This window comes from Pogona vitticeps, chromosome 2 (genome assembly GCF_051106095.1).
Source record: "Pogona vitticeps strain Pit_001003342236 chromosome 2, PviZW2.1, whole genome shotgun sequence".
NCBI classification, from domain to species: domain Eukaryota; kingdom Metazoa; phylum Chordata; class Lepidosauria; order Squamata; family Agamidae; genus Pogona; species Pogona vitticeps.
The window spans coordinates 276,923,878-276,946,697 of NC_135784.1; the positions used below are offsets into that span (position 1 = coordinate 276,923,878).

General features: G+C 42.3%; 2 protein-coding genes across 3 annotated transcripts in view; one reads left to right on the forward strand and one right to left on the reverse strand.

Annotated features, from left to right (window-relative positions):
* The window catches only part of GFM2 (GTP dependent ribosome recycling factor mitochondrial 2), a 41,310-nt gene extending 25,413 nt beyond the window's left edge, over positions 1-15,897 (reverse strand). For both annotated transcript variants that reach the window (XM_020804030.3, XM_072992647.2), the window contains exons 1-9: positions 15,532-15,897; positions 14,374-14,455; positions 12,618-12,663; positions 10,775-10,872; positions 9,909-10,034; positions 4,787-4,875; positions 4,012-4,100; positions 1,788-1,848; positions 1,473-1,658 (exon numbers count right to left, since the gene is read on the reverse strand). In XM_020804030.3, the coding sequence (XP_020659689.3) occupies positions 1,473-1,658; positions 1,788-1,848; positions 4,012-4,100; positions 4,787-4,875; positions 9,909-10,034; positions 10,775-10,872; positions 12,618-12,663; positions 14,374-14,455; positions 15,532-15,594 (840 nt within the window). In that variant the 5' untranslated portion in view covers positions 15,595-15,897. The remainder of the gene's footprint in view (positions 1-1,472; positions 1,659-1,787; positions 1,849-4,011; positions 4,101-4,786; positions 4,876-9,908; positions 10,035-10,774; positions 10,873-12,617; positions 12,664-14,373; positions 14,456-15,531) is intronic.
* A 103-nt stretch (positions 15,898-16,000) lies between these two features.
* On the forward strand, positions 16,001-21,057 carry NSA2 (NSA2 ribosome biogenesis factor). The gene is made up of 6 exons (XM_020804033.3): positions 16,001-16,302; positions 18,284-18,471; positions 18,709-18,859; positions 19,125-19,304; positions 19,643-19,835; positions 20,830-21,057. Exons 1-6 carry the CDS (start codon positions 16,300-16,302, stop codon positions 20,895-20,897), a joined length of 783 nt encoding a protein of 260 aa, XP_020659692.1. The 5' UTR covers positions 16,001-16,299; the 3' UTR covers positions 20,898-21,057.
* The last annotated feature ends 1,763 nt before the right edge of the window (positions 21,058-22,820 follow it).

The window sequence follows — 22,820 nt, forward strand, 5'->3', positions numbered from 1 at the left end:
TTCGCTCCAGTACTGTAGTTTACCCACTGCACCATAAGGCTCTAATACATGTTTGTCTTTATAAACAGGGAGCGATGGCATACATTAGCCTTCCCCTACATGATGCTTTCCAGATGTTTTGGACTAAAATTCATATGATCCCTAAAAGTTGACCATGTTGTCTGGGGTTGATAGGAGTTGTACTAACCAGCACCTGGAAGGCACCAGGTTGGGGAAGACTAGTGTACCTTGTATGGAAAACCATATGAACTCAGCCCTGTCCCTCTGCCCTATGCTCTATTTCCTTCATTCCATATTCCCGAAGGACAACTTGAAACCCTCCAGGCCATGTGCTCAGTTTGCTTAAGGATCAATAGCAGAGCTGGGAAGTTTGTTTGTTTTGTTCGCTTTCATCTACAAAAGCTCCTACAATCCACCTCTAAATCAGCAGAGCTGGCTGGGAGATTCTGGGAAATATAGTCCAGCCCCTACCCTTAAAGCAACCCTCCTGTCCCTAGAGGAATCGCTGCAGGCAGCCCCCAAAAGGAGCAGTCCTGCTACTGAACCAAAAACCTCCAGCTTGGGCATGGAGCAGGGTCATCTGGTTTGCCAATCTCCTACACATCGTGCAATCACTGGAAAACAGCTGACATCAGACTGTGCCACAAGCGATCCAAAAGGTGAGCTACGTCCCTGTTTGACTGCACACTTACTGCCACTCAGCAGAATCAATGCTGCCTGCAAAAGCATTTTAATAGCTAATGTGCATGCGGTTGAACACTGTTGCACAACAGGTTCTGAATGACACTCAACTGAAGTTATCTTCAGAAGAAAGCTGCCATCCATTTTCTCCTGCAGCTTTAGAAAGCAAGGCTGGAACCAACATAATACATTATGAGAGAGTGAGGCAAGGGCATCCACCTACCATTTAGTCTTGGGTGAAAATTATGAGCCCTTCCATGTTTGTTAACATGCCTGGAAACATCAGCAGCTTCCTAATAACATACAGTTTTGATAAAATAGATAAATGGGACCTCTATGAGTAGCAATGTACATGATTCTTCTTGCATGATGTAGGCCTCCAAATTACCTAACAAAAGGAACGTGGAAGTTTCTCTGATTCAGTTCACAGGCAGCAACCTAATTTTTCACTATTCATTAAAAAGGGCCGTAATATCCCCATAGCTTGAAAGCACCATATAAAACCAAACTGTCATGGATCTGAGACAGGGGAAGTGGTGGTGCTGCCACTCACAGCGGCCTCTTGCTTGCAACTTGCCCCCATTCCCCTGCACCCTTCGCTCAAGAGCCCATTCCACTTCTGAGCCCAATGCTGTTTGGAAAAAAAAGGTCTTAAGAGAGTTGGGGGAGAGGGAACACAGGGAGAAATTCATCCATTGCCCATTTCTTTAAGGCGACATGTCTCTCAACCCAAGCCACTATGATCTAATTAGAGATTTCAAGGGTCCTATATATTTACTTCCAAACTTTACTTGTTCTATTAGGGCATTTCTTGCATTTGTGGTTTCCTTCAACAAGTCCGTACTGTCCGTTTCTTTCAGAGGTTTCCGCTCAAAAGTCTTTCCATCATTGTATCTGGCTGCAGCTTCCCAAACGAGTTGGTCTCTGGTCACCACATCAACAACTCCCTTAAATGTCTTTGCCTCTCCGATGGGCAACTATGCGTGGGGTACACAAAAAACAAAGGCCACAGTTATAACAATGCAATATCAAACTCTTACATGAAGCACTATTAAAACTGTAAAGCAACTGTATTAATTCTTTTAAAGTCATTTTTTTCTAATTACCTGCAAGAGTAGAGGTTTGGCTTTCAATTTCTGCTTGATACTCTCAACTGCATGGGAGAAACTGAAGACAAATTATTATTCTTTCATTGTGAAAAATGCTTGTTTATATTTTATTGATATACCCCGTCACACAAATGCAATACCCCACCACCCAGCAGGGACAGATAAACATCAGATGAACATTGAGATGTTGGATCTAGCTACAGTGACACATGTCTTAGTTACATCCCATTTGGACTACTGTAATGTGCTCTATGTGGGGCTGCCTTTGAAGACAGTTTGGAAAAACTCTGCAGCGAGACTACTGACTGCGGCCAGCTACAGGGAGCATATATTGTACTGTACTGTACAAGAACTGCACTGGCTACCAGTCCGCTTCTGGCCCCAATTCAAAGTTCTGGTTATTACCTATAAAGCCCTATACAGCTTGGGTCCAGGCTACCTGAAGGACTGTATGTCCCTATATGTGCCTTCCTGGCAATTAAGATCAGCAGAGGAGACCCCCCCAGTCCCATTGGCAGCACATGCACAGCTGATGGGGACACAGGCGAGGGCCTTCTTGGTGGCAGCTCCCAAGCTATAGAATGCTCTCCCTCGGGAGATCAGGATTGGCCTTTCCCTGTTATCCTTCGGGAAAAAAGCTAAAGACCCATCTCTTCAGGCATGCTTTTAACAATTACAACTGAAGAACCCCATTTTAGCAGATAATTTTAATCTTTTCCATGTTTCTATTTTTTAATCTTTTAATTTTATTTTAAATCATATCTTGTTTAATTTGTCTTTTAATAGTCAACCTCTTCTGTTTTAATTGTGTGAATTTTAATGCTGTGAGTCACCCTGGGTCCCTTTTTTTGGGAAAAATGCAGCATACAAATAAAATTAATAGTAATAATAATAATAAACAGAGAGGCTTTTAATATAAAAAACAGAAAGGCCCCAGAAAATCTACACCTGACACAGCTTCCAATGAATGAGCTCTCCAACACTTCCCACTCAGCCGCTAGGATAACTTTTCAGCTATCCACTAAAGAATTAACATACAGGCCTAAGAAGGGAACTTTGAGATATCCAGAACTCCCAAAAGCTCCACTCAGCATTGCCAAATAAGAGGTTCCCCGTAAAAGATTAAAGCTAACTTAGTGCAATAGTTTGTTAAGTCAGAACTACAGATACATTGGTAGCCCAACCTGAGGTTTACAGGGGGAAGAGGATCAAGGGCCATCAGTCCTAGCACTTCCATGTTACCATAAAGAGTCACATTTAACACAGCAAAATAAGGTTTTCAGGTTGTCACAGCTGCTTCCCACCTACCTATATAACTACAGGGTGCTGGAGAAGGCTACTTGCACAGAACCAGCAGCTATTAAGACATTCAAGAGAAAAATTGGACAACCATCTGTCAGATTTGCTTTGATTTGGATTCCTGCACAGAGCAGGAGGTTGGACTTGATGGCCCTTTCAACTCCATGATTCTTTGACTCTATGCTATGGTGCACGCAGTGTCCTTATGTTAAATAGCCCAAGGACAGCATCTGTAATCTTCAGATCTGAAAGGCTGGGAGATACACATGAATCCAGGTAACAAATCCTGCCCACAGGGAAGAAGCCTTGTTTGCAAAGACAGAGTGCTATTTGAGATGGTGCAGCTTAAAAAAAATGACTGGTATGCAAGATTTATAAGTTTAACACACACTTTGCAAGCATCTTAAATCTTCTTTAACTTTTCAAACAGAAGTTTTAAGAAGAGCTTTGCAAATACCCACCAAAGTTGGACTGTTGCTGACAACATTCTTTTTCTAGCCCATCTGTGACTACCCACTTCAGTTGTCTGTGGTATTAAAGAATAAATCAAACAACTTGGTCATCAGGAGGATTTTTTTCTCTCTCTCTCAGCCCAAACAACCCAAAAATGACTATTCATAGGTAGTTAAAATAAATTAAACCATCTACTAAATATTAACAGTCATCTCTTTTTGGCTGAAATTCTGTTCCTTAGAGCAGTCAAGTCACAACTAGAGTAAGCTAATTGAATCTGGGGGGACTTGGTAAGACAATTTATAATCTCCACAAATTCAACAGGCCTTCTTTAGTGACTTACTACACTAAGCAACAGGCTTTCCACCATTATATTATAAGCCTCTCTCTTAATTAGAAATCATCCTCACAACATACAAAAGACTTTTCTGGCTTCATCCGTCTTGAAAAAGAATAGCCGACTTAGTACCTTGCTCCATGCTTGTCCATTTTGTTTAAAAAGCAAATTCGTGGTATATGGTGCTTGTCTGCTTGTCTCCATACCGTCAGAGACTGTGCCTAAGCAAAGATGGAAAACATCACATATTTTGGCTGATACGTCTGACTGTTGTCTGCCTGCAAACGGGGTCAGCAAAGCATGGCACTTGGGTTCCATGTGACCCCTGAGGCTGTTTCTGCAGCACTCCTCTGCCCCTTTTTCTAGCAGAAAGAAGATAAGACAGATATAAGAACTGTGGCTCCCGAAAGCTTCTATGAGTAGAGATTGGAGATGGGGGCTTCATATTCATATACAAAGCTTACCAGCACAGGTGGCCCACCTGATTAACCCACACCCTGAGAACCCATTGGACCACTTACTGCACATGTGCAATGCACATGGCTGGCATCATCTGCACTGCCCAAATCTATACTACCAACAAGGGCCAGTATCCTGTTGCACAGCTCTTGTCTGCACAATATGACATCAGTAGCAAATTGCTGCTAACTAAGAATTTCCTTTTCCAATTTCAGCATTATCATCTTCATATCCTTGTGCACAAGTCACACACACCCCAACACTGGAAGTATTTAATTAGTTGCCACCTGCTGGTGGTGGGGGCTATATGGTTCAAAGCAGGAAATTATTCAGTTTTGGATCTCAGGGAAAAAATGTTCTTCCAAATTCTTCTCAGCTACTGTAAGATCATGGATCCTTAAAGAACCTCAACATAAAACAATCCTGTTCACTACAGAGCCATTTTTACCTCCACACCAGCTGAGGCATCAAACACAGCTACTGCTCCATCTAGTACTCTCAGGGAACGCTCCACCTCCAGAGTGAAGTCCACGTGACCTAACGGTAAGTACACCAGGGAGGGAGAGAGAAAAAGAGAGAGAGAAAGAAAAAGAAAGGGCATAAGCTTTGTGACATTTCAACAGCATTAGAAAAGGAGTATTTCTTTACTCCTTTTCTCTTCCATGAGTTGTTATGAACTGGCATTTAATCTATGACCAAAAACAACAAATTAATCACCTATGTACAGCAAGAATGTGTAACCGCTCTTAGTTAATATGGACAGCTACATTACAAAAGGCAGAGCTTTTTTTTTAATATGGAGAATTTATGTAAGACCAGCACTGTAAATAGGGTGGGTGACTAAGCTTTGACCTAGGGCTCCAAAATTTAGAAGGTCCAAAAATTTGCTACTGGAACGAACATGTCCAAAATGAACTGCTTATACTGCCTCCAGCCATTCTTCTGCAGGTGAAAGGGGGCATAAACCAGGTGGGGTCAGCACAGAATTGATCCGGCCACTACAGACTCAGATCCAAACAGTTCTTTCCATGGCTCTGTCTTCTCCCAAGGCATGTCAATCTCACATGACCAAAGCCTGTACAACACAGCCCTAAAGCCCACACATGCCAACATTGCTGATTAAAACTATGTATAAGATATCTAAGTACTAGTGTTGCGTAAAGTGACAAGACTAGGATGCAGGAAACCTGGGTTCAAATCCCTGCTCCACCACAGAAACTCAGCACAGGGAGGGGCTCACCAGGAAAAGTTCTCCTTAAATATCTCACATACCTTTAAAAACCGAATTCAGATTGCCATAAATTGGATGTGACTTGATGGCTACTGAAGACATTGCTCTTCAGAAAGGCCTTTCAGCACAACTCTGGCTGATTCACATGCCTCTTGCTCTACCTCCTATTTGGAAAATTTTGCCTCTTGATGTATGTTGTGTTAATTTTATTTGATGGGTTTAGTTATCAAATTATTGTCTTTCATTTGTTTTCTTTTTATTATGTTCTAAAGCACGCAGAATAGTGCACTGCATTAATGAGGCAATCTACAGATGTAAACAAACAAGCAAATGGTGCATAAAACACAAAAACAGATTTGTGTATGTGTGTGCTAAAAAGATAATTTATCCCGCACAGGAATATTTGCAATCTTGTACCACTCCTATTCACTTTACTGAAAATGAAACAGGTGATGATTCCTGTGGAATTATGCCCACTGTACAAATAAATTAATTCCCAAGAAGCCATCTTCAAGACTTTTATCAGAATGCTTAAAGCCACGTACATATCTCCAGTGCCACAGGAATGTAGTGAACAAAATCCTGTTGAGTAACTACACAACAGGAACTCAACACTGTGCCCACAGTAGCTACAACAGCACTGAGGCAGAGCATTATCAACAAAGCACTTATTTTATTTATTTATTTATTTATTTTATATCCCGCCTATCTAATCAATTAAGATTACTCTAGGCGGCTTACAACAATAAACAACAACAATACGGTTAAAATAAATTATACAAAGGAAAAGTTACGACAAGATGGGACAAAACTAAGGAAGAAAAAGGAAGGGAAGGGAAGGATGATCAGGAGTTAATAAACGGGAAAGCCTGCCGGTACATCAAAGTTTTTAGTTGTTTTTTAAAAGTACCCAGTGAGGGAGCCGCGCGAATGTCAGGGGGAAGGTTATTCCAGAGGCGAGGAGCCACTGCCGAGAAGGCCCGATTTCTTGTATTTTCTTTCCGGGCCTCCCTCGGCGTTAGGCTCCTCAGCCTCACCTCCTGACTCGCGCGAGTGACACGGGTAGAACTTGGTGGAAATAGGCGTTCCGCCAAGTATCGAGGCCCCAAGCCGTTTAGGGCTTTATAAGTAAGCGTCAACACTTTGAAGTCGATGCGGAAACGGATGGGCAGCCAATGCAATGCGGCCAGAGTGGGCGAAATGTGTTGGTACCTTTTCACACCACTGAGTAGTCTGGCCGCCGCATTCTGCACCACCTGTAATTTCCGCAGCAGCCTCAAAGGCAGCCCCACGTAGAGCGCATTACAGTGGTCTAATCTTGAGATTACGAGCGCATGCACCAACGTAGTGAGCGCCCCCACCTCGAGATAGGGCCGCAGCTGGGCTATCCGCCTAAGGTGGTAAAAGGCGGTTCGGACAACCGACGCCACCTGGGATTCCATGGTGAGCGCCGGGTCCAGATGGATCCCCAAGCTGCGGACCCCATCCTTGGCGGGGAGGGTCGCCCCCCCAAAAGTGAGGAAGTTTCCCAAACACCCGACTGTGGGAGCGCCCACCCTCAGTACCTCCGTCTTGTCCGGGTTCAGCCTCAACCCGTTCTCCTGCATCCATTGCAGTACGGTCCCCAGGCAGCGCTGAAGGGACAGAACGGCATCTCCTGTGGTAGGTGGAAAGGAGATGTACAGCTGAGTATCATCAGCATACTGATGACACCGAGCTCCACATCCCCTGATGACCCCACCCAGCGGCCTCATATAGATGTTAAATAGCATTGGGGAGATAATCGACCCCTGTGGAACCCCACAGTTGAGACTCCACGGGGCCGAGACATTCTCCCCAAGCTGTACTCTCTGGGGGCGGTCCTCCAGGAAGGAACGGAGCCAGGCCAATGCCAGGCCACCAATTCCCAACTCGGAGAGCCTCCCCAGGAGGATACCGTGGTCAATGGTATCAAAGGCCGCTGAGATATCGAGGAGGACCAGCAGGGACACGTTGCCCCTGTCGGCCTCCCTCAAAAGGTCATCGCACAGGGCGACCAATGCCGTTTCTGTGCCGTGGCGCGGCCTGAAGCCCGACTGAAATGGATCCAGGGCATCTGTTTCATCCAGGTGCGCCTGAAGCTGGTCGGCCACCACCCTCTCAACCACCTTGCTTAGGAAAGAAACATTGGCGACGGGCCTATAGTTGCCAATCTCGTCCGCCACCAAACTTGGTTTCTTCCTAATGGGCCTAATGAGTGTCTCCTTGAGGGCAGATGGAAATCTGCCCTCAAGGAGAGACCCATTTATTATTACAGTGGCCCATTCCGTTGTTATCGGCCTGGCTGCTTTGATTAGCCAGGCCGGGCAAGGGTCAAGGGAGGAGGTGGTGGCACGACAGCGATCAAGCGCCCTGGCCACAGTGTCAGGCATGACTGGCTGAAAAGAATCAAAAGTTACCGGGCAAGACGGAGCGCTGGACATCTCGGCTCGACTCACTGTGTTCAAATAAGGAGAGAGGTCCCGGCGGATGGCCTCCACTTTAGATTTAAAAAATGCTGCAAATTGGTCTGGTGTAAGACTAGGGGGAGGCCCATCACCCGGACCAATTCCGGATAGGTCGCGCACTATACGGAATAATTCCGCCTGCTGATTAGACGCTTCGCTTATCCGGTTAGCGAAGTATGCTCGACTGGCAGCCTTTACCTTAGCCAGGTAAAGGTTAGTGGCGACTTTAACAGCAATCCAATTGTGATCCGTCGGGTCCTTTCTCCATTTGCGCTCTAGCCGTCTCCTTATCCGCTTCAGCGCCCGGAGGTCCTGGTTAAACCAAGGAGCCGGGCGAGCTCTGCGTTGGAGAGGGCGCTTAGGTGCGATCGTGTCAACAGCCCTAGCCGCAGCGGCGAACCAGCTGACGGTCAGAGCCTCGACAGGAGCGCCAGCCAGGTCAGTCGGAACTCCTCTCATGGCATCCTGGAATCCATTCGGATCCAGTAGTCTTCGAGGGCGGACCATAACAATAGGTCCCTGCTCCCTGCGAGGGGGGAGGGCCATGTTGAGGTTACATTTTATTAGGTGATGATCCGACCATGACAGAGGGACCGACTCAAGGTCAGTCACCATCGGACCACTCTCGCTCCCACTGGTAGAAAAAACCAGATCAAGTGTGTGGCCACCCACGTGGGTGGGGCCGTTGACATGTTGGGACATGTTCAAGAAGGCCATGGTCTCCAAGAACTCAAGAGCTGGACCGGAAATCTCTGCCTCCGCATGCACGTTGAAGTCCCCCAAAACCAACAGCCTTGGGGAGACCAACAGTGCCGCAGAGACAAAGTCCACCAGCTCCGGTAGGGAAATGGTTGGGTCGCGGGGAGCACGGTAACCCAGCAAGATCCCAATACCGTCCCTGGCCCCTATCGACATGTGGAGAGCCTCCAGACCCGGCTTTACCACCGAGGAGCGCCTAGTAACCTCTAGGATGGATTTGTAAACAATGGCAACTCCCCCCCCCCCGTCCTTCCAGTCTACCCTGGTGTTGGACAGCATAACCGGGCGGACAGATGAGTGCTAGGGGGGGACCCCCCTCTCCGCCTATCCATGTTTCGGTTATGCATGCCAGGTCTGCATCCTCCTCCAGGATGAGGTCGTGAATTACCTGGGCTTTATTGGATGCAGACCTGGCATTCAACAACACCAGGCGTAGAGTGGAAGGCTGGCTGGACTGGCTGCCTCGATACTGAGGGCTGGTCACGATCTCAGAACAATGCACAGCCTTCAGGCATCTGTGCATTGTTCTTCTTACACGAGTAGGGATCGTGGCCACGCCATATTTCCCTCTACCCGTGACCACAGAGATATTTTGGGGTCCCTCACTGGGGTGGCAGGCCATCATTTCCATGTCAGAAGGGGGAAGGGAAGGAAAGAGGAAGGAAGGGGGAGGAAAGAAGTAGGAAAGGAGGGAAGAGGGAAGAGGAAAAATTAAAATAGTGCAACTGAATCAAATAATGGAAAAAAAAACTAATCATATAACAGAGCATAAAAATAATATACATAAAGTAAGTAAACATAACCTAAATACAATTAATAATAATATCAAAATAAAAGTTAAAAATAATAATGATAACAATAATAATAAATAAATCTAACTACTTCTGCCAATGCATTGTGCAATTCAGCCATGCCAGGGACACACAACCAACTGCACAACTGAATTGCTCAGTTCCTTGTTACTGGGTGTAACACCCGGCACATTGACACAGGCGCATGTGAGTGAATGAGAACAGGATTTTGCTCATTGTGTCACAGTTTCCTTAATCTTGTCATTTTTATCAGTATTAGAAAACACTTCTGAAAGATCATACCTGGTGTATCTATAAGATTTATTCTATGGCCCTTCCAATCAAATGTGACAGCAGCTGACTGAATGGTGATGCCACGTTCTCGCTCCTGTGCCAGGAAATCTGTCACAGTGTCTCCGTCGTCAACATCTGTTTCATTGAGTCAAAAAACTTAAAGTCTTGGTTTCGTTTATCAAAATAAAACACAGTGTGCTACAATTTCTAAAAAGACATGAAACACAATTCTTAAATATCCTGACCTAAAAAATAAAATGCAAAATGAAAGGGGATTGGGAGAGAGAAGAAAACCAAGCTTGGACACTACTTATAAAATGATACTCTTAGAACCAATGGACTTGCTGCTGAAATCAGCTCCCTGTAAACAGGGCTCTGTAGAGCTATGAAAATAGTCTTATCTGTCAATATTTTCTCCCTGACAGGGCAGGTTCTTTATTTTATAAGGCAGCTTTTCCCCAGGACTGGCACTCAAGGTGGTTTCTAATATACTTGATTCCGATGGCATCTATGAAAACGGAGCAGAGACCAAGATGGTGAGAACTCCAGTGAGTAGAAATAGCAAAGATGACATTTTGCCAGTTGTCTCCTTTCCACGCTGACATCAGTTGACCTGTGAGTTTGTGAAGTGGGAGGATGGATCCAATCCAGCTGGTGAAACCAGCAGGAAGTGCAGATGTTGAGGATGGCAGCCTGCAAAGATGGTGTGAGCAAAGTGCATCCTAGCATGAGACTTAGCCCAGAGCTGTAAAATACCTAATGCATCTCCATAAATGAAGAGACTAAAGTAGATACTGAACGATCTCAGATTTCACTAATTATTCTGTTAATGATCCCTCACTCACTCACTCACACACAGAACATACACTACTAACCTCCAAGAGTTCTTGTATACCCAGAATAATACAGCATCCTTTCTGTGGTAGTTGTTTTTCCTGCATCTATGTGAGCCATGATGCCAATGTTGCGGATTCTGTAGGGGAAAAAAACTTCATTTAACTTATACTGTACATAGTTTTGAAATGACTAATTTACAAATTCCATACAAAGCAAGCAATCATGTACACAGCTTAACTCTGTAGAAACGGAATTGCTCCTTTGTCCAGCCCTAAAAAACTCAACCCAACACTCACAATTGCAACCAGAAGGGTGTTTTAGCCAAGACCACAATGTAATAACTCACTAAAGTAAATTTTTTTATATCAGGAAGTTACACACTGTTAATTGAACTATAAAATTTTAGTTTAGTCTATGGCAGATCAGAACCTACAAGGACATATCTGATTTCTCAGTATTAAATTAGCAAAGAGTTTTTTCTCTCTCAATTATTTTGTAATAACAGCAAGAAGAACATCTCCTCCCATACCCTAAGCTATAGTTGTTGTTATTGTTATTGTGTGCTATCAAGTCACCCCCAACCTATGGTGACCCCATTTGAAGCAATCTCCAAAATGTCTCGTCCTCAACAGCTTGGCTCAGCTTTTGCAAACTCAAGCCTGTGGCTTCCTTAAAGTTTAGGGAGTCTATCCATCTCATACCTGATTCTCTTCTTTTCTTGCTGCCTTTCACCTTTCCCAGCACCACTGTCCTTCCCAGAGAATCCTGTCTTCCCATGATGTGTCCAAAATAGGATAGCCTCAGTTTCAACTTACAATACTGTGATCTTTATAACCACTTTATAACATTGAAAGCTACTTCATCCAATCTGTTACCATCTCACATCACACAATCCACATTATGCCTGAGCTGAAAGGTCAATGGGCATGCTAGCTGGCAATAATGACAGCTATTGTCCAAGATACCTGCAGGACATCTGGAAAGTCTGAGCCAACGGCAGATCCAAACAAAAATTAAGTCTTTTTATTTTACAACATACAGAAAACCAGTGATAGGCTACAGAACTTTGGGTCAACGTCTCTGGGATCTGGGAACTGGCAAATCATCACAGGTACAAAAATCATCCACCGATATGTTGAAGTTTTCGAAGAAGTAGCCATGTTCGTTTACGTAAGCATATCCAGATCAAACAAAAAACAAAAATGTTGGGGCACCTTCATGACTGTCGTATTTCAATGTGAGTTTTCAAACATACAGCCACTTCTTTTTCTTCCTGAATGTGATCTTTCATAGATAGACCACTTCTTTTTGTGTCTGAAAAAGTGGGTATACCCAAGAAAGTTCATACTGAAATATAACACTTAAAGGTTTAAAAAACCAATTAATTTTTTTTTTGCCTGGATAGGATGTTCATCTCTATGATCTTGTATTTGTTTTATTCATTCATTTCCTAACCTGTGTAGTGTATTCATTCCCTAGTTCCAAATACTGAGGCCCCTGCTAATTTTAGACAATGTTTGTCTTATTCTGGCAGAAACAATGTTCTGCCAAGTACCTACTGTACCTACCAAATTTCTAGGCACTTAGTTCTCCAGTGCTTCATAATGTTCCCCTTGACCTCATTAGCAACTACAGCTCTCAAAGCAGAGAGCAGTTATATAATTTTTTAAAAGAAAACATGGCATTTACCAACACTAATTAAAATGCTGTCACTTCACAAACCTGGTCCAATTCCTAATATCTACTTACTTTCCTTCCTTCTAACAAATACTTCTCCATCTACCCACCTTTTCACACGGAAGTTTGTTGCCAACAGGCATAGCATTCTTATAGGTAATGAACAGTCACTACACATATATATGAGAAACAACCTTTACTTACTTAGATATAGGTGGAGAGATGATAGAGCGCAAAGATTTTACTTCATCTGTTGCAAAAAAAATAATAGCCAGAATTTATAACTCTGTGATGGCAATTAGTATAAGTTAAGTCTCAAGCCACATGTTGATCCCAACTAGAGATCCTCTCAAGAGGATTTTTCACTTAGCACACGATTCCCTTCTTTTCTCTGTATCTGGGAAGATCATTTATTCTGAAAGCACTACTCACACCCAAAAGTAACTAACATAATCAGAGACGACAGCACATCATGGTGTTAGAAAATATCATACATCTTTTGAAGATAATGGAAGATGTGCTGAGAACACATGCACAGGAATGTTGCTTAGCATGACTCACAAATGGAAACTTATTGTCAGAATATGACTAGAATCCTATTACATATTTACATCAATGTATTCCCATTGGTGTAATTTTCAGCAGTGAACTGCCATAAGTTAAGAAGTCAGCATAGGCATTCACTGTTGCACATTGAGTCACATGACTGGTGTGTAATACAGAATACTTATGCTGACTTTTTAACATTTATTTGATTTATACACCAGCTCTTTAGTGGAAAACGCTACTCTTGGTGGTTTACAAATTAAAACTCCGAACTCCACATGACCCCACATAACAGTACAACCCATTTGGCACTTCAAAAAAAAATCATACAAAGGGAAAAAGCAGGAATAAAAAAAGAAAAATTAATATTAACAGCATTCAAGGGACAGATTATAGAAGACAGCTTTGTATAATTCTGTTTTCATTTATTTCTTTGAATATCAGGACTTAGCAACTATTCTGAAAAATCCTTAGAAGTCCCATATTTTAACATTTTGTTTCTTATAGAGTCCCAGCACCAATTTAATATAAAGTGGTGCCTCGCTTAACTATTACCTCGTTAAACAACGAAACCGCTATACGATGACTGTTTTGCTATTGCTTTTGCAATTGCAAAACGATGTTTTAATAGGCAAAATTCACTTCCCGTTGATTGGTTCCCTGCTTCAGGAACCGATTCTTCGCATTACGATGTTTTTAAAACAGCTGATCGGCGGCTTCAAAATGGTTGCCCGCTATGTAAAATGGCTCCCCGCTGTGTTTTTGGACGGATTCCTCGCTTTACAGGCACCGAAAATGGCCGCCCCTATGGAGGATCTTCGCTGGACGGTGAGTTTTTCAGCCCATTGGAATGCATTGAACGGGTTTTCAATGTGTTTCAATGGGTTTTTTTATTTCGCTTAATGAGGATTTCGCTCTACAGCGATTTCACTGGAACAGATTATCCTCGTTAAGCAAGGCACCACTGTATGAACCTTTACACCTAGAAGAACAGGGGGCTACAGTTTTCAACAGAATCCAGTGACAGGATTGTACTGTGCTGTAGACTAATGTCAAAAACAGAGTATAAGACCCATAAAATATTTTTAAATATTTGACTCCGTTTATTCATGACCAGGATCTAATGGTTGTTGTGGGTTGTCTGTGTCCTCTGAAGAGGTCAGCTACAAAGACTAGTGAAACGTTAGGAAGAACAACCTTCAGAACACGGCCAAAGAGCCCGAAAAACCCACAACAACCATTTGACTCAGTTCTTACCACACTAATAGATATCTTCTTTTAATTATTTATTGTTCAAAGTACTTAGAGTGTAATTTTAGTCATGTAAATGTTTCATACAAGGACATAGAACAACAATGCAGAGAAGTATATTTTAGTACTATTTACAAGTTTAGAAACATATTTTGGGAGCTACCTGCTGGGAAGCTGTAATTTCTTTTTAAACAGCCTTGAAAGCATTTTACAGCTGCAGCTCTTGCTCCTCTGTAGTACATACACTTTGGGGAGAAAAAAACATCATCAGAGAAAGCAAAAACTCTGAAATCTTACAAAAATTATTTGGCCTATTTTCATAAGCACAGTACCTGACCTTAACAGATATAAGAACAATTCTTATATTTCTAGACTGCAGCATGCTGGCCAGTTTTAGATATTCTAAACTGACTCAGGATAGATTAAAATACAAGCTTTGGTCTACTATATCCTCTAAATTAAACAATTCATAAGGATAAAACAATTTCATCAGCAGCAACAATACTTCCGGAATGTGAAGGATTAGCTAGATGCACACCATTGTCCAGGGGATACTGGAGTGTACTTGTAATGTTTATGAGAGGCTCCTTTAACAACCATCCTTTTTAGGGCCACAAATGGCAATAATTTCTATTAATATGGCAGCTCTTCCTCTAACAAGGAACTCTTAGCTTCACTTTTGCTGCAAATGGAAATGTGACATCTTTGGTGTCCCAGAAACTCACAGAGGAAATGATAGGCATGAATCAAAAATCCATGAGATATGTTTCGTTGCTGAGAGGCCCCATAACCAATATAGAAGTGCCATTTTTGTAGGGCCAGGTATTAAATTGGACTTTACTGAAGAGGACAACACAGAAATCTTAATGGCTGAACTGGTTGTGAGTACAGCAACATTGATTTCTAAAACACCTAATAGAATTCTGCCTCAAGAAGCCATCTAACATGGAATCCAAAACACTCGCTTTTTAGTTGAAGATTTCAACACCCACAGCAACATTTGGGACTCTGAAAATGATAACAAAAATGATGATGCCATTATAAAATGGGCAAAACCTCATTAAGTGTGCTATGTACATGATCTGAAACTACCCAGTTCATTTAACGGTTGCAGAGAGGCTACACTTCAGGTCTAATTTTTGTTACTGAGACTATAGCTCCACAGTGCATTACGAGTGTAGGTGATTCGATTCAAAGCATACTTCATATATGTCCATAATTTTAGATTGAGAAAGGGAGAGAGAGAGAGAATTCTTCATCTGCACATCTTGTTGAAGTCTCTTTAAAAACAAAAATAAAAAAAACCGATTGAATAACTTACCTCTGCATGAAAACCCAAAACTTTAAAAGGACTCAGTATCAACTTCTTTGTACGTCGCAGCATGTTTGCCTAGTATCTTGAGAGCTGCTACAGAAAAAGACGCAGTTAAGTCGAGTCGCCTAAGCATCCTACTGAACCTGATCGTAAAGATTGTCTTTAACACAAGCAGCAAACTAAGTCGTCATTTATAAGTAATTGGGGTTTTTAATATATATACATATATAGACAAAATGTTGCCCTTGGCAGGTGTGTATTACACGCAATCCTGGGGAGATCCCCCTTTGTGGTCTCCCTTTTCAGATCAGAAACAACCACCCCGCAGACCCGCAAAGGTCGTCCCACATCCTTCAAGTTCCGGTTTATCCCGCATGGGGACTCACGCTACTTCCGCCGAGGTGTCCCCTCCTTTATTTTCCCCTCAGTGCTCATTAGTTCCGGAAGAAGTTATGTAAGCTTATAAAAAAAAACCCAAACCTCATTACTCCGGTTTTTCCTCACGAATCCAGATTTTCTCTCTTCTTCTTCTTTTCGGACTTTAAAACTGAGCGGGGTCTGGCACAGCAAAAGAGAAGAATACACACAAAGACGTCAGGAAATGCCAAACATCCGTTTCTTTTCACTAACGTCGGGAACGATCGGCATCGGCACCAGTTGTGACCCGGAGCTATTTCGGGGCGGGAAAGCCTCCCTTTGCTTTCTTTCGAAGTTGGTGGCCGGGACGGAGCGGCGGCGGCGGGAGTCGAAGGGACGCCCGGCTTCTGAACCAGCATGGCAAGTGGCCGGAGGGGAGGAGGACGGAGGAAGGCTGGTCGCCCCCAGCTCTGAGTAGACCCGCTTACGGTTGATGGGCTTCTTGAAACGAGAATGGCAGTGGTTTTAAGGGGCTAGCGAGAGACACCACATGGAGGAAGAGGAGCTTCTAAAAAAACAAATAAACCTCCTTATATATTCTTTAATTGCTAGGTAGAAGGTGACCCCCTTAAAACTTCCATGGCCTACTAACAGACCTTCATTATAACTATAACTGCAACATACTGAGGAGTAAACTTTATTGAGGTTAATAAGGCTTATTTCTAGTTAGTTAAGGCTTGTAGTAAGCTCAGTTATTTGTTCTGATTCAGGTCACAGATGGCAAAATGGAATGTCCTAACAAATTTTAATTTAGCTGTTCTAGGCATTGCCCCTTTAAATTTCTTTGGGACTGAAATGCCTAGTTGTGTGAGTTTCTCATGCCTGTAAAAAAGACGCGTTAAAATCATTGACAGTGAAATGAACTGGTGGCTTTGGCCTTCTTTCTGCCTTTTGTTTTGTGATTGGCTCTGCCTGCCTTGATTTACACTCAACAGCTGGGGGATGTCAATGTATATGTACCTGGCTTCTGTAATAGGTTTCAGCCGTTGTTGGCCATTGAATCCTGATTAGATCAGATACTGGTACCAATACCTATGATGGGTTTCTATCAGGTTTCAATGTAAACGTAACCATCTGGAATATTTCATTGTGTGGAAGGAGCAGCATGGCATAAACTTAGGAAGCTAAATGGCAATACCCTTTAAATAATATACTTATTATGGATAAATGCATTGCCAATGCAGCTACCATGTTCTCTAGACTCACAAAGAGAGTATGGCTCAATAAGATGCTGATGGCATATAGCAAGATCCAGGTCTATAGAGCTTGTGTCCTGAGCACACTCCTGTACTTCAGTGAGTCCTGGATCCTTCATGCATGGCAGGAAAGGAAGCTGAATACCTTCCATATGCGTTGCCTCTGACACATTTTTTGTATCACCGGGCAGGACAAAGCTCCAAATAGAGTAGTCCTAGAATGAGCTGGAATTTTTAGCATGTAAACATTACTGAAACAGCAACGTCTACGTTGGCTCGGGCATGTTGTGAGAATGGCTGATGGTCGGATTCCAAACGATCTCCTGTGTAAAGATTTAGTGCAGGGAAATCGCCCCAGAGGGAGACCACAGCTGCCATACAAGGATATCTGCAAGTGGGATCTGAAGGCCTTAGGAATGGACCTCAACAGATGGGAAACCTTGGCATCTGAGCATTCAGCCTGGAGGCAGGCAGTGCATCATGGTCTCTCCCAGTTTGAAGAGACACTTGTCCAGCAGGCGGAGGCAAAGAGTCAGTCCTGAAACCAGCAAAATCAGGGAGCTGGACAAGGGACAGATTGTATTTGTCTTCAGTGTGGAAGGGATTGTCACTCTCGAATTGGCCTTCTCAGCCACACTAGATGCTGTTCCAAGACTTCTATTAAGAGCACATTACCATAGTCTCTCGAGACTAAAGGATGCCTACTACTGACTGAATATAATTATTAATCTAGAATAGTGAAGTGATTTGAACGTACTTGGAAGAATGAAAGGGCTTTTATTAAACTTTTCTGAAGTGAAGGTATTATTTTAATATTCGAGATTTTAAATGAAGTGCATTAGGCAGTTAATCTGATTTATAGGTTTCACAGAAGTATTTGTTGCATAGACTGATTGCTTATGTTGATGGTGATCATCATCATCTTGGAATGGTAAGGGATCCTATGGGTCATAAAGTCCTGCCCCGTCAAGGAGGTACAGTGGAGAACTGAACTCCCAACCTCTGGCTTCGTTGCCAGATGCCTAAGCCACTGAGCTGTCCAGCAGTTAATATATGATAGTATATGCTGAGAAGAAAGCTTCAGTGTAGTCATTGTTAGTATCAGAATAGTATAAGCAATGACACATTTGTTTTGCCTTTCACAGCCTCAGAACGAGTATATAGAATTACATCGGAAACGATATGGCTATCGGTTGGATTACCATGAAAAGAAGAGGAAGAAGGAGGGTCGTGAGGCCCATGAACGATCAAAGAAAGCCAAGAAAATGATTGGGTTGAAAGCCAAACTTTATCATAAACAGCGCCATGCAGAGAAGATACAAATGAAAAAGACGTGAGTGGGGTCCTTTTGTACAGCTGGTATAAAGAATTATTGATTTAATTTGGTCCCACTAGATTACTTGCTACTATTCGAACCTTATTTTTTTTCTGTTAGTATTGTTCAAGCATTTCTCCATCTTATTAACAAGCGTGACAACAGAAGATATGTTTCACTAAAACAGTTTTTAATTGGCTTTGATGTCAAGTTGGTAACTACTGCTTTTAATCTATATTTAAACTACTCTTCTAGTATTAAAATGCATGAAAAGAGAAATACCAAACAGAAGAATGATGACAAAACCCCAGAAGGTGCTGTGCCAGCTTACCTCTTGGACAGAGAAGGCCAGTCCCGAGCAAAAGTTCTTTCCAACATGATCAAACAGAAACGAAAGGAGAAAGCTGTAAGTAAGAGACACTGATATTAACTAACTTATTTGTCAAATTCTTTAACATATCACTTTAAATAGTAGTTTGCAGGGTAGTGGTTCTTTTATCTATTCACGATAAAAGAGGCCAATTATAGTAATTATTTTATCTTGTTAAATAAATGGTAGATAATTTCTACTTTGCTCATTGAACGTCCTTTTTTAATTGTGTAATGTTGCATATTTTACAGCCATTTCCCCTTTTTTGCACTCTTAAATATCTCTTACTATTTCTTTTCAGGGGAAATGGGAGGTTCCTGTACCCAAAGTTCGTGCCCAAGGGGAAACAGAAGTACTTAAAGTTATTCGCACAGGAAAGAGGAAGAAGAAGGCTTGGAAACGAATGGTTACCAAAGTGTGTTTTGTTGGGGATGGCTTTACCAGAAAGCCTCCAAAATACGAACGATTCATTCGACCAATGGTAAATGCCTTCACAGTTGTTGTTAAAGAATGTAGATTTATTGTTTTAAGTCATTTTTCAGCAAGAACTAAGTGGCATTTTCAGTAGCAGTTTAAAATATATTTTCTCTGACTAGTTGTTTACATTTCAGAGGGAGGACTCTGTTAACAAACATTATTTATAATAACATATAGTACAATGTGCATGTTAAGAAACTGGCATGTAATATTAAATGCCAAATGGAGTTTTGTGTAGCACCAATTTTGATTTTATATTTTTGGGATTCAGGGAAGTATATGGTTATTATCTTACTTCTATAATTTCTTACTAAATATCTAATTCACTTTTTTTAACCTCAGGGTTTGCGATTCAAGAAGGCTCATGTAACACATCCTGAACTTAAAGCCACATTTTGCCTTCCTATCCTTGGTGTAAAAAAGAATCCGTCTTCTCCTCTGTATACATCTTTAGGGGTGATTACGAAAGGTACAGTCATTGAAGTGAACGTGAGTGAGCTTGGTCTTGTGACGCAAGGAGGCAAAGTAGTCTGGGGTAAGTATCTAAATGCAAGCCATAAATCTTAAATGCTCATGTGAAGCATGTATAAGAGTCCAGCTGGGCAAAGCTATGCATTTGTCTTACATGTAATGTGTGGATTTGACTTCTAAGTGTTCTGATCTTCCACATAGCCAGAAAAATTGTCCACAAAATACAGCTTTATGCTTACATTATTGTGGTGGGTGAATGTTCTGAAATGGAGTTAAGTTTGTATTCATTCTATGATTTGTTTTGTTATCAGTGTAGTAGTGGCATTGTTTACAACCTATCTTACGTCTACCTTATCTCCAAGATCTATGTGGACTGGACTTTAAATAAGAAAACTAGTTAACATTTAACACTAATAAAATTGGTCTCAGGGTGCTGTTCCTGCTGGGTGCAAACCACACAATCAAGCCAGCTTATTTTATTTATTCATTCATTCATTTATTCATTTATTTATTTATTTCATTTAAACCCCGCCTATCTAGTCGTTGCAACCAGCTTAATGGCACTCTAAAGCAGAAGCTGTAGGTTAAGATTCAGAATTCCTAGGGCATCGTTATTTCTACTTTCAAAGATGCAGTGTGCAAATTTAGCTCAATACTGAAGTTTCATCATGCTTTCCTGTAAATAGTACAGCCCTCCAAATTTCAAATGGCTGCAAAGTTATGTCCTCCTTTAACAATTCCTTGTGTTACGTTTACCCTTCCCTTTAAAACCCTTGCTTCCAAACTTCTTCTAACATGCATCTCTTAGCCGAGGCATATTCCCTCAGGGAAGGAAGTGGAGACTCCCCATTCAGCCCTGACCACTAGCCTAAAGGGGTTCCTTTTCTCAGCATCTACCCAGAGCTGAGCTCACTTTCTCATCTCCTGGCTTTGAGTCGAGAGTGACCTTCAGCAGATAATGCTTGAAACGTCCGGTAGTAGCTGTGGTGGTGTGAGCAATGAACTCGTGAGTCTGTCCCTTTTGATAAATGACCCTAATGTTCTGATTCCTTTCCCAGGAAAATATGCGCAAGTTACCAACAATCCAGAAAATGATGGATGCATTAATGCAGTTCTTCTTGTGTAAGTGCCATGTTGTATCCATGGATGAGTACAGTGGCTTCTTCAAGAATGATGACTTCCTCAGAATGCTGGTAGATAAAGTACTTGGGTCAAGGAATCAGCACAACGAGGACTGGCTTTTCTTTGAACATTATCAGTAATAAAGGGCACCATCTTGGACCAATGCTGCTTGAATCTTATTTCATGTATTTGATGACCTGTTGGAAGTATTTTAACTTGACGCTGCCTTCACTGTAGTGTGGACCCAGGACTCTATACAAAGAAGAACCTTGAATTGTGTAGATAATATAAGTAGAGAAGCTGTACATACTGGCAGAGGAGTAGAACCCCTTGCACCTGGAGTCATAGGATTTATTTCAGGTAGTGTTACAAGAAAACTGGAAAATATTCCTTATCTGACAGACTAACAAAAGGCAATTAGGTACAATGTTAACTTTTTGTGCAAGGACAGGAAACCAGACTATATTGGGGGGGGGGGGGACGAGACCATGTAACGGGCATAGTAGTGCCCCAGGGTATCCGTTCCAAAGCTATAGTCCTATGTGGAGCTTTCCAGCTGGTGCTTCAGCTATTGCCTGCAAGCACCAGTGGAACATTATGGACACTTTTGCTTGGAAGAGAATGGGGGGGGGAGTACTCCCAGGTACCAAGAGAAAGCATTAGCTGAGTGTGCAAAAGGCAAGAAACCTCCGACTGGGATGAGGTAGCAGCTTTCATGTAGAGAAAGAGCAGTTTTATTAGGTCTTTGCCTGGCACTTAGGGGATCAGAGAATTATGGCCTAGGCATCCAGGCATCACGAACTGGTGTCATGAGCAAGAAAAAAACTGCAGAATGTGGGCGAGACAGACAGAGCAGTGTCTCATATGTTGCGGAGGAGTTACAGAAACATGCAAGAGCTGAGTAATGTGAGGTAGAGCATAGCTAAGTGTCTGTCCAGGTAACTGTTCCTAACCTGATAGCTATAAATGTGTAGCTCTGCCATAGTCTACAGTGTAGGATTAGGGCATCCATATGCTACTTACTGATACGGCCTTTCATAGAAATATGTGTAGAAAACTGACACTAGAAGACATTAACCCGAGGACTATGAGACAGCTCTTTATGCTAAATTAAACACTTAACTGTTTGCAAAGTGTACAATGTTACAAGATTACAGTTAAAGACTTACCAGTGTCTTATTTCCTAAAAATGATCTTGCAAACATTTTTTAGTTTGACAGTAGAAAGTCATCTGGAAAAACTGGGCTTTATATCCCAGTTAAATAAATATGGGTGGCCTCAAGAGCTTATAACTACAGAACATCCTTTGGTGCTTGACACGTATGCTTTTTTGCATCTACCATACCCCAAATGATGTTACAGTGTACAGGAAAGTAGTGGAAGAGTGTCTTGTAACAGGGGCACAATGACAAAATCAAGTCATTTTGTTTGACGACACTCTACATCAGCCCTTTTTTGCATGTTGGTTTATATGGAAGCAGTTTAATTAGGAAAGAAGATAAGGAAATAGAAACTGTCTCAACTATTCACAAAGCTGTGTTGGCAGAAAAGAAGCAAGAAGCTCAGGCCTAGAATCGAGTTTGCCAAAGCACTTCTAAGGAGTTATACTCAGAGCAACCTTTCTGGCAAGAATGTGTTGAGGAAGGTGCTTTGTTGGTGGTGGTACCACTTCTCTTGTTACAAAGGGTCCCCAAACACTTCAGAGCTATTTTCAGGGGCCTGCAAGTAATCTGAGGCAACTGCAGAGAAAAGGAACTTGGTAAAGACCCCCTCCTCCCCTGCTCAGCTACCATCTCAAAAGCTCTGTTCAAACCAAAAAAGCTCTCTCAAAGCTTTGCCTGGATTCAACTCATATGTGGTCCTCCTACAAATCAGGATTAACTGGGCTGACTCCAGTGTTATTCCCACCGAGACCATACTCATGGAA